At 47.6% G+C, this 11,356-nt stretch overlaps 4 protein-coding genes across 4 annotated transcripts; 3 read left to right on the forward strand and 1 right to left on the reverse strand.

The window, feature by feature from the left end:
- The first annotated feature begins 4,287 nt into the window (after positions 1-4,287).
- On the forward strand, positions 4,288-4,645 carry K441DRAFT_665329 (uncharacterized protein). Its single transcript, XM_067649487.1, has one exon. The coding sequence runs from the start codon at positions 4,312-4,314 to the stop codon at positions 4,528-4,530; it is 219 nt and encodes a 72-aa protein (XP_067500562.1). The 5' UTR covers positions 4,288-4,311; the 3' UTR covers positions 4,531-4,645.
- A 1,418-nt stretch (positions 4,646-6,063) lies between these two features.
- K441DRAFT_665330 (uncharacterized protein) lies at positions 6,064-6,774 on the forward strand. Its single transcript, XM_067649488.1, has one exon. It carries the CDS (start codon positions 6,251-6,253, stop codon positions 6,515-6,517), a length of 267 nt encoding a protein of 88 aa, XP_067500563.1. The 5' UTR covers positions 6,064-6,250; the 3' UTR covers positions 6,518-6,774.
- Positions 6,064-7,425, reverse strand: K441DRAFT_616882 (DNA replication complex GINS protein PSF2; the record flags this gene model as incomplete). The annotated part of the gene is made up of 3 exons (XM_067645767.1): positions 6,064-6,627; positions 6,706-7,205; positions 7,312-7,425. 3 exons carry the CDS (start codon positions 7,423-7,425, stop codon positions 6,519-6,521), a joined length of 723 nt encoding a protein of 240 aa, XP_067500564.1. The 3' UTR covers positions 6,064-6,518.
- A 674-nt stretch (positions 7,426-8,099) lies between these two features.
- Positions 8,100-8,703, forward strand: K441DRAFT_227898 (uncharacterized protein). Its single transcript, XM_067640628.1, has 2 exons — positions 8,100-8,254; positions 8,312-8,703. Exon 2 carries the CDS (start codon positions 8,317-8,319, stop codon positions 8,644-8,646), a length of 330 nt encoding a protein of 109 aa, XP_067500565.1. The 5' UTR covers positions 8,100-8,254; positions 8,312-8,316; the 3' UTR covers positions 8,647-8,703.
- Positions 8,704-11,356: the final 2,653 nt, after the last annotated feature.

Raw genomic sequence — 11,356 nt, forward strand, 5'->3', positions numbered from 1 at the left:
TGCGAGAGGGAGCGAACGTGGAGTAGCAGTTTTTGAAGGAGGTGCAAGGGTTAATGCAAGGGTGTTGCCTGCCTTTCCGAGTGCAGGATGCTAGTATTTCAACAGCCGATATACAAAAGTCGAAGTTCGATGTCGAAGCGTCCCCAGAGACAAAACAAGCGAAAATCGCAGCAGCGCAAAACCAAGCAATCGAGAAAAAGCAGGAAGCAGGAAGCAGAGGCACGTCAATAATATCGACAAGACTGGCGAAGTCGCCCCCGATAGATTCGGTGGGCTGCAGAGGCAGTTAAGCTGCTAATCGGGTGTTAGCTAGGCGCAAGGGACCCGTTCGTCGAGCACGGACGACCTTCGCAGAGCACCCTATCCACTAACATTAGGCGGGGCCGCTTAGCGGTTTTGTGAATAAGCCACCGTTGTTCGCACAGAGGCCCAACACGCCTGGGGACATGTGCGATGTGCTTTTCGAGAGCGGCCCCCTGTGCTTTGCCCTCTTGCACGGGCCGCCATTAGAAAGAAGGTAACAACTTCTATCACTTGAGCCTGAAGAGCCAGCCAATGGCTTCGCGCACTGGAAAGGGAATGCAGAGAGCGGGCAATGAAGCACGCCCTCTAACCCTTCACCAGTCTTCCCGAGCAGCTCCCCATGCCTTTGGTCCCAAAAAACATGCCTGTCATGTCAACACCAGCGACGCGGTCGACCCTCCCTGTGCTCTGCTCGCCCGTTGCTGCAAGTCCACGGCAAGACTAAACTGCAACGGTCGCAGCATCCGGCTCACTAACCGCAACCGAGAGAGTGCCGGGCTGCAGATGAGGCTTGCGGGCCTCTGCCCCGACCCAAGATCTCCCTGGAGTCGCTTTGCAGCGCCGCTCCGGATTAGAATGCTGCGATCGTCAATTCTCCCCACGATATCCCGGCCACCCACCAGAGGCCTGCCACCAGGAACGCTACCAATGAAAGGGGCTCTCATGCCTTCGCGGCTGCCATTGGTTGGCCTGCAGATCTGCAACAAAATTGTCCGAACGGCAGCTGAGTGGCTGGCCCGGCAAAACGGTCGCGGCTTGGAAGATGGGAAAAACAACTTTCTTTCCTCGGAACATTTCCACTCCATTATTCCAGTCACTGGTTTCATGTGGCGTGGCAGAGGATATGGCCGTCGCCGCCATCACTAGCTAGCGCTGGGGGCCGTACCCGCGACCCCAGCCTCTATCACCTGTGCTGTGATGGATGTGACCAGGATGCAGACCTAGCAACGCCAACACGCCGCTTGTTGACATGGTAATCCTCATGCACAGGATCCCACTCCAGGAAAGCCGTCCTTTCTGCAAAGCATGATGCACTGCGGCACAGCGAGCCAGGAACACCACCGCCAGAGTCATCTCCATCGATCGTATACGACGCCTCACTACCCCACTCCTCCGGTGCTTCTTTGGGTGCTGTGGAACAAAAATTCAGCAACCGCTTTGTGCGCAGTGGAATATGCCAGAACAACGCAGTTGCTCTTCGCGACGCGTCCTTGCTGCAGTTTTAATACCGCAACGCGATATTTCCATGGTTTCTCTTCCAGAGGATTCCCTTGGAGCATAGGCCAGTTAACAAAGCTCCACCCCGAATCCGAAGAGAAGGACGCCTTCGGTAATGAGCAAAGGGGGCTATTTTGCCGCGACACGTCCAATTACGACAACTAAGACTCGGCTCACCAGCCACGGCCAGAGCCGTTGCTGATCGACCGGAGTCAATCCGGATTAGTGTGGGTAGTCAACATCACACCAGAAGAGACTGAAACCCCTGCCTTGGGCCCCCGAGCCGACCAATTGGGTCTCTAAGCGATTTACGGCAGGTCTCAGCCCCACTTGGAGCGGCCAGTAGTAATAGTCTCTCTGCTTAGACACTACCTTGGCGTGCTTCTGCGTCGTATTGCCGGAAAGCCAAATAGAGGAGAGGCTTGGTACAGTTGCATAGAGCACGTTCGTGTTGTGGAACAACAGGAGTTTACATCAAGAGTACCAAAAAATTACCCACGCTGCCTGCAGATTTGACACCTTGGCTACTCTGTTCCTTCTGCAATCACCCGAAAGCGACGGCCTTTGCTAATAATTTCTGCTCCGTAGCTCAAAGCCATGGCTGCCACCAACTCCCAGCAGGCTAGTGTGACCTTTTTGAAATCGGTCCAACCAACTGTTTCACAGAGATATGGAAAGAAAAATACGGATTCAGTGCCACGGTCTCAGCCCTTCTGGCACCCCACGCTATTAATCTCCGGGCTCTTCATCAAGCGCGGCACACGATTCTGTGGATCGAGAACTCTATCCAGAGCCGAAAATACAACCAGCTTGGCGATGATGCAGCACAATTGATTGGCAAAATTTGAGGCTTTGGGTTGTGGAAAAGAGATCAAATCGATCTATTCCAGCGTTTCTCACGCCTCTTTCCTCCGCCTTGATGCACCAACACTTGGCAGATCGGCACATGACCAGAATCGCAATAGTGAGCACTGTTACAAAAGCGTGATTGGTATTGCCTTTATATCGTCGGCGTTATCGCTACTTGTGACGAGTTTCTCAATCCTCTTCCATCCATTGCTCCTCACGCCCAGCGCAAAAGAGACGTTTCTCCGTGGACGATGGCCGTGATGATGGAAAGTGCGCTCTCGCTCCATGAATTTAGAAAGGTGTGATAAGCCAGATCATCAACAGCTCACCTCGGCATGGCTGTTGATAAGCATACGCTCTGGTCGTGCCGTCATGATCTGTCATGCTCGATCGCTAACCGTAGCCAAGGCTCCCCGTCGCAGACACCTTGTGTCTACTGCTCTCCAGTGGCATGTCTGTCTCGGTTTGAGTTCATCGCCCCTCTTAGCCAAGGGTACTTAACTGCTAGCTTCGGCGGAACGGTGATATCACAACGCTCCAAACCTTTGGAGTTGAAGCTTTTGTTTTGCGTATCCTCGCCAACCAAAAACAATTCGGCCCGTAATGAGGAATTCGTCGCGGAAGCGAACCTGATTAAACATCCTACTCCTCTTTTGAGTTAGTTTTTGACAGGGTTATTAGAAGCTTGTCCATCTTAAGAGAGATCTTCGCAAGGGTCTCAAAATGTTTCAGTCCTCCGGCGGCTTTACTCGTCTCAACCCTCCGAGGATGCGGGTTGTTTGGTCTCAATATGGAAACATCTTCGTCCTTGGTACACTGGAACATTGGTTTAGGCTTTGTCACCCCCACAAGGCTGCCAAACAACGTACGCAGGGACTAAACGGGCCCCATCTGCGGGGAAACGGGCAAAACCCACACTGTCGAGCATTGCTCTGGCGGTTCCTGCGAATACCGCTGGTTTGAAGACGTCAGTGTGGATGCCAACTCCCACAGCACGATCGAGGTTCGAGGATGAAGAAACACTCCGAGTTCAGTTACTCGGCACAATCATGCTATGGCCCTCTCTCGAACGCAACGTGCCATCGCCAAGCCATGTTTTCATAGTTTTTGTCCTTATAGAGCATCGCGACAGCCACCTTAACCCGATCGCTGGTGTCGCTCAACTTTACTTTGCAATGTCTCATCAAATTTTTTCTCTCCCCCCTCGACGCAATTTAGCTTACTCCACTATGAAACATCTATCAACAATTGCGTCTTACGATTAGCAGAAACTCTGACTACAACCCGTTTCATAGCTCTCTAAACCTCTCTTGCCGGACTAAAGACGATTCTTTTTCCTGAAGCTTAGCGCATATTCATTGGTTTTTTGGACGATCATTGGTGGTGAGGTTACTGCGCGCTGATCACAATTTTGTGAGCCCAAGGAGGTCAAGGGAACTTCCGCTAGGATGGTGACTACAGAATTGCAACATTGCAATCAATAAACGGATGGTAAATCCTGCACTGTGCCAATAAAGGTGAAAGACTTCACACGAGCCACTAAACGGCTATCACGTCCAGCACCGTCGCACGTTGTTAGGGAGCGGGTCGCAAAAGCAGGGCTCACCACCGAGGGAGTCGGGGTCTCACATGGGCAGCAACCCAAAGTCCAGGAAACTTCCACTGCTTTTTCGACCACCACCGTCGCAGGGTAGGCCAGCCTAAAGCATCGTGGCCGCTGAGTCGCGCGCGTGTTAAGCTTGTCTGGAGGAGAACACAGCTGCATACTTCAAAGCAATGACTTACGTTCCCGACCCTGTCCCTAGCCGGAATCCCGAACACTGCTGCCAAGACAGTCGAAGCTCGGACCCCTAGAACTCGGCTACCCCCTGAACTCGGCCGCCAAATCAAAGTTAAACCACCGATTTGTCCCCCCATTTTCCACACAACCAACCGTTCAATATGGATCAAAAGAAGCAGAACTTACAAAGGGCTCTTGCTAATTTCAAAGCCAGCAAATTCGAATTTGATTCAGAAGCTGCGCACGCGTACGACGTCCCTTCGTTAACGTTTAGCGATCGATTGAATACAAGAAGCCACGATAAATTGCACGCCAACACCAGCAGCGATTACCGATTGGGTACTCGAACAGGACTTATAAAGAGAGGGACTAATCCGTAAAGAGGAGACTGTAAAACCGTGTGGTCGCTATCTAGACTGCCAGGCAGTATAATGCGATTAACGGCAAGTGACCGCATGCTCCGCGGGCGATCGCCCTAAGGGTTAGGAAGGGGTGTATTCGTTCGTTCGTCGTTCGCTCGTCCGTCGATCGTGCCGGGTCGTCGATGCTTTTAATTTGAGGGTTGGGGGACGTTTGGAATCCGTCTCGTATCCATGAGGATTACACGGGCTCGGAATGAGAGCGCAGCCGTCTACTGTGAAGGGGTACATCAGCAGTGGTTTTCGAAATCTCACCATCCCATGTGAAGACTTTTCACTACCACCCACAACGTCTCAACGACTACCGGCTCCTACTCGCACGCTATATGACATCTCTATATTGACTCTACTGAATCCGAAGACCAGTAGGTTCGTAGCCGTCACCATACAGGTGCAGAGTCCGATTTTGAGGGCCTGCGTAACGGCTTTAAATCTTTATAAGTTAAAATAAGGCTTTAATAGAGGCCTTGAGCTAAAATTGTAATGTGTCCCGCCTTCACGTCGCCAAATCGGCCAAAAAGACAGCAGTACTCGCGAATCTATGCGACTGTGACGGGATCCAACATATGTACTCTTACAAAAAGTAAATAATTTAAAGCCTTTATAATAAGTATATACCGAATTAAAAAACTTAGTCACTCTTATAAAAGTAATTTACTATAGAGGCTATATATAAACATATTTACATCTATCCCATGCGCTGTTGAGGTCGTTTAGGAAATGTGGCCCGTGCGCGAACACCAAAACATTAAAAATCGTCCCAACCATAGTATCTAGATAGCTTTCTACCTCAATTAAACTACCACAATGGGCCGTGAACGTTCTTCCAATGATGAAAACCCTGCTTAATCTGACCAGTATAAACATATATCAAATTCGAGCTTTATTATCATGATATTGCGTTATAATTGATTGATTAAATCTACAGCTTCATTTTGCCAAGACTACGTCAAATCTAGATCATCTGGTTGGTTCGCTTACCAAACGACCTTTCTCAACAGGGCGGTCGGCGCTGCTAAATTCCGGCCACGACTTAGCGCACTAACCCTTGGCATGGAATAGCTTAAGAGCCTTAAAGGCCTAAAGATTTATAAGTAGGTAGCCCCACGTCGCCAAATAGCCAAAAAGACAGACAATACCCGCGAATATATTGTAAGGCATATTGCCCAGGTGTACGGTAGGGAGCAGGCAAGCCGAGCATGAGTCACAAGGAGAGTCGATGGAAGAGGACGATATGGTAAAGAGTATGGCAATAGCCTCGTACGGAGACGAACCGATGAGGAGGGAAAGGGCTGCAAGCCCGAGGAGCTTATAAGGAGGTGCCAAGGGCTAGCCGAAGGCTAGCCTTGGCAGCCCCTAAGAGCTCCCGGGCGTGCACCCGGGTAAGGGTCAAAATAACCCTTACATATATCGCGACTGTGCCGGGATCCAATATATATACTCTTACAGTTTATAAATATTGATTTAATAAAAAAAGCTATAGAGGAGAAAGAGGGTAAAATAAGAGTAAAAGAGCTAAAACTAAACCTTAAATGGCGCTAGGTAGAAAGGTCAAGGCCGGTATATTACATAGCACGTAGGGGTGAATAATCAATTTGATTTAATTGGGTGTAGATAGCTTCCAAAGTGGTGGTAACCGTTTGGGGCAACCGAGTTCTAGGGGTCCGAGCTTATCCCAGACATGACCTTTCAATGCTGTATCGTCTTTAGAACTGTGATGGTCACACCCTCGGCAAGCATTCAAGGCTATCCACTCAAGTTTGGCCTAGCACTATGCTTCCTCTCCCAAGCTACCGGTCTTCCCATCAAAGAAGAAGTAAAGCCCGACAAGACACTCCTAGCCCCAAAAGTTTCATGTACTCACCTCACGACTCCATGGTCGCTCCATGTTTGCTGGCGACTTCGCTGGCGACTCGCGAGCAGAGTCTGGGCTGCCAGAAACGTGTGACCTACATATCCATTTCATCGTCGTCATCATCAGCCGTAGCTGTATAGCCATTCTCGCGCTCCTCGCGTTCCCTGTCGCGGCGCTGCTGCTCGCGTGAGGCGCCAATCTTCCTGTGACAAAGCCATCATCAGCAAAACACTGGTCTTCCCCATGCCCAGCCGGTCATGCAGAGATTCCTAGATCCGTACCTAAGCCCATCGATAACTCCGCCGATAAATGCCCTCCCTTCCGCCACTTCCATGCCACCAACGCCGTTCATCTTGAAGCCGCCACCGGCAACCAGCACATCCACTCCCGCCCGCAGCTTCGCCATCCTTACCTCCCTTAGATCCCGCATCAGCCGCCTCACCTGATCCGGCTCCTCGAAATCATCGGGTGCAGCTTCCAGCAGTATCTCGCCCAGCTCGAGCCAGTGGTATGGTAGCGCATCGGCTGCTGCATCGGCTATTGAGGACGGTAAAAAGGGCGGACTGGTGATGTTGGAGCCGTCAGCTGATGGAGGCAGCCGTGGCGGCGAAGAGAATGCGTCTTTCGACTGCTCGGTCTCGAATTGCAGGATTGCCGCGAGGGAGGCGGGGTACAGCCAAGGCGGGGGAGCTATGTTGGCGCGACGCTGGCGCTTCAGGAGGAGCGCGAACCAGAGTGGGATGTTACTCCTGTGAGGCGGGTTGAGGTTGGGTGTCGGGCCCTTGGTGTAGTCAATTGTTAGCTATACAAGCTGTAGATGTAGACACGAGAGCGGACGGTGACATACGATGCGCTGCCGCACTCCGTCGTTGGCGGGGTCAACTCACTCCAAGCAAGTCTAGTCCTTCTAGCCGCTGGCGAGGAATCACCGTTACGAGTTCCATTTCACAAAGGAAGGCTACCTCTAGGGGCGTTAACCCAGGTGGGAGTGGCAATGCCATTGTGCTTCGACCTCTAGTAGAGTGTCGAGAAGAGTAGTTGGCCGTTCATACTCTGATGCAGCACGCCTAACCCGTTAAATTTAGCCGAGCCATCACTTTGGCTTTTACAGTCATCTGCAAAAGATCGTTTAATCGTGCCAAGCCCACGAACAGCCCGCATCGCACCCCACCAAAATTTGTAAGAGGTGCTATGTAACGCATTTAATCCACTACTTATTGCCTAAAATGGGCAGAAGGCTCGCACCTGAGGTTATATATCAAATTAGGGTTAGAATTAAAGCTGGTGAGGAAGTGCCAGCTATTGCGAAGGCTATTGACGTGTCTTATCCTACCGTTTATAAGATACGATTAAACCTTGACCTCTATAGTGAGCCGTATGCGCTAGCTAGTCTTATATAAGGTCGACTAAAGCTGCTTTTGGCCTATTAAGAACTTATAAGTCTAATGTTGCTTAGTATTAAGTTTCTACTAACGCGTTACTGGTAATAAAGGCTGCTTAACTTTCTTAAAGACTAACCTACTGCCTACTTTAATGAGATGCAGGACTTCCTATTTAATGAATATAGTCTTTAAGTCTCCGTAGCCACCGTTGGCTGTACCTTATTAAGAGCCTGCTGGTCAAGGAAGGCTGTTAGGGCTTACACGGTAGAGAGAAGTCGGGAGCTTTGTATATTATGGATTGGTAGATAGGTAATGTATTGTGGTTTGCAAAAGTGTTGCGAAAATCAAATTAAGCGAGCCACGCACACACAACATCGACTTTTGGTGAGCTTACCATACAAATCGTATGCCTGCCACGCCTGCACGTATTAGTTTTACTTCCAAAATAGTGAGGTTTTATATTTATATTATATCATCTATCTAGATCAATTTTTAAGTGTTGTAGGCGCCATGGTAGCCCGCGAGAGCCTCCGGAAACGAGCCGCCAGTCAATCTACACAAGGTTCTCAACCAATTAAGCGGAATACTATTACTCAACCTGTTCATATGGGCCTACGTACAGTTCTAGCGCGCTGCCCGCCTCCGCAGCCTAAGGACGTTAAGGAAGAAGAGGAGGAGGAGGAGGAGGAGGAGGTAGTAAAGGAAGAGGTAGAGTCAGAGTCGCAGGAGTCGGATAAGGACTTAGATGAGGAAGACGATAAGGATAAGAATGCGGAGCTAGTTAATCCAACTATTAAGCGGGAGCCTTATGAGCCTCCGGAGGAAAAGGAAGGCTTTTAAACAGCTAATAGGCATATAGTTTATCCAACTAGAGGAGCTATAGAAGCTCTTGCAGCTACTAGAGTCGCCCAACCTACTAAGGCTACTAAAGTCTCTAAGTTAAATTAACGTACTTAGAAGCCTGCTAGGCGTTTAAGCCAGAACAGTTTAAATCTAAAGTTGACATCTAGGAAGAAGCCCAAAGCTGTTAAGCCTTTAAGGCCTCCGCTAAGACGTAAAAATACACCTAATCAAGTTATTAGCGTAGATTTAAGCTCGCCAACTCCCCCAGAGCCCGATATAGTATGGATATACTATATGGCAATTTAGAAAGCTCGCGTAGCGGAGGTAGATCTTACTTCAACTTCCGCCCAGCGTATTATAGGTGGAGAGCTTCTTACCAAAATTAACTGCTGGGTTAAGGAAGTCAAAGCCAATCATCTAAGCAGATCCTTTGAGGATAAGTACTCTATTAGGGCGGCCGCTTCCTACAATCATATAATAGCTCGCGATATTGTCCCACAAGATATCTATACCAAAGTACATGTTTATAAGCTTAATAATATTATAAGGACCTGGCATATAAATAAGAAGAAAGGACTACGCATGGAAGCAGTAGTTATATTAACTAAGACGCCTCTACCTACTCTAGAATACACCTCTCCTTATACTTCTAGTATTACCCTACCGGCCAGTACGCAGATAAGCGCGCATCTATTAAATATTCTTAACCTAAGTACATCTAATACACCTAAGAAGAAGAAGGGCAATATAAGTATAACTGTTGCCCAACGTCTTACCTTACCCGAGAGCATCTTAGCAGAGGTCCTCTTAGGTAATCTAGCTCCTTTAGTAGCCTTCCGGTGGCCTTATACTGTAAAAATATACACTAATAGTAGGGGGACCTGCTAGGTAAATGGGAACCCAGAGCTTCCTTATTTTCACCACCTGGTTAATCACCTTATAATAAGGGCGTAGGGCAATCAAATTAAGGATGGTAAAGCTACCAAGGAAGAACCTCCTGCTGCTATTGCCGTCCGTCTTTTAGTCAAGAATGGAGCTGCGGGGGGGGTAGGAAGAGGGGGGGAGTGGCAGGCGCACGGCCCGGGAGGATATTTTTAATTAGGAGTTAACTATGGCTATTATCCTACCCAAGGCCAATATCCCCCCCCCCCTATAGGACCCCCCCCTAACTATTATACCAACACCGGAGGACAATAGAACTTATTTTAAACACCTTAGCAACTACCTTAACCACCTCCGGTAGCTCTAGCTTTAGTAGGTACCCTACTACCGCCAACGCCGCCAACTAGTCCTATTACTAGTAACTCTAATTCTAAGGAAAGGCTTCGCGAATTCTTTAACTGGGTAAGAAAACGGCCTAGCTAGATAACACTAAAGCTTTAAACTAAACTAGAATCTATTCTTAATATACTTATTAAAAACTTCTATAACTTAGAGGCCTTGCGTATAGGGATAAGCAAGTAGGTATAGGAGGAGAAGTTAGGCCTCGTAGTAGGTCTCCTACTGCGACTAAGGCGTAAACTTAAGGCGTTTCGAGTAATACAAAAGGGATAGTAAGTTATTAATTTCTATATACTTAGCACCAAATTACAAAAGATTGCGTCCCTAACTAGTTCTCTATTAGGTAGCCAGCCCGCTAAAAGTGTCTTTCTACTAAGCGACGTAACCCTATATACTATATACTAAACTACAGGAATATACCAAAGCTTTAATAGTCCTTAATTATATTAGAGTTTAATCGAATCCACACCTTTAGATCGTAAAAAGAAAGCTTAATTAGGTTAAACTCTGGGTAATAGAGAGGAAGATATTTAATATAGATTTGGGCGGCTGTATAGAGGTTTATAAATTCCTATATCTACTAGTTAGAATATATAGCTCTACTATATACGCAATCATTTCCTTACCTAGCTTTTATATATTAAAGCGTTATCTAATACTAAAATCATATAGCTAGGAATATAATATAGTAGAACTGTAAATTTAATCTAGGCGTTAAATATTTCAGCAGTTATTAAGCCCTACCAGATAAGAGTCCTAGGGAGGTAGCCGTTAACTATATAGGCAGGAAGAATACTCTAACGTTCTAACCGCTTAATTAATATAGTATTAATCGCAGGAACGTTTACGGGGCTCTAGCCAAACTTCTTATACCTGGTCCTCTTATTAGCGCCTAATTCATTAATAAATATAAGGCGATTAACGTCCTATATACATTGGCGTCCTTTCCATATAGCACGTAGGTCCTTAAAGCGCTCCTACGCTCTCCTTTATACTACCTTTCTACTCTACCTATTACGTTAGAGAGTTCGCCAAATTAATAAAAAGGATGCTATAATATTACAATCATCCCATAGAAACTAGGCCATTTCGTTAAGAAAGGCAGTTGGGCGGTCCTCTAGATAAGCAATAAGGGCCTATATAAAATATTAGCACACTTAACACTATAACATTATATATCACGAACTTTCTTATATACCTTATCTATAGCTCTCAGCCGCCCAATCTTAAGATTAGGGGGGGGGTATGCCTCCCCATAGAGGTCAAGATTAAGCTGGATTCGGTATATAGTTGAAAGGTGTAACTTTATAGCTGCTGCAATACACTTAATAGACCAATCAAATAGAAAAGCTACTAGAATTTGATGAAGCTGCTATTAAGGGATTTGTTTTGGTATAAAAGGCAAATATAAGTGTATTAGGCGTGG

The sequence above is a fragment of the Cenococcum geophilum genome (assembly GCF_001692895.1).
Source record: "Cenococcum geophilum 1.58 unplaced genomic scaffold K441scaffold_42, whole genome shotgun sequence".
NCBI classification, from domain to species: domain Eukaryota; kingdom Fungi; phylum Ascomycota; class Dothideomycetes; order Gloniales; family Gloniaceae; genus Cenococcum; species Cenococcum geophilum.

What these genes read in the sequence shown, in the direction of transcription:
- K441DRAFT_665329 (XM_067649487.1), top strand. Translation starts at nt 4,312, where the DNA reads ATGGATCAAAAGAAGCAGAACTTACAAAGGGCTCTTGCTAATTTCAAA.
- K441DRAFT_665330 (XM_067649488.1), top strand. Translation starts at nt 6,251, where the DNA reads ATGACCTTTCAATGCTGTATCGTCTTTAGAACTGTGATGGTCACACCC.
- K441DRAFT_227898 (XM_067640628.1), top strand. Translation starts at nt 8,317, where the DNA reads ATGGTAGCCCGCGAGAGCCTCCGGAAACGAGCCGCCAGTCAATCTACA.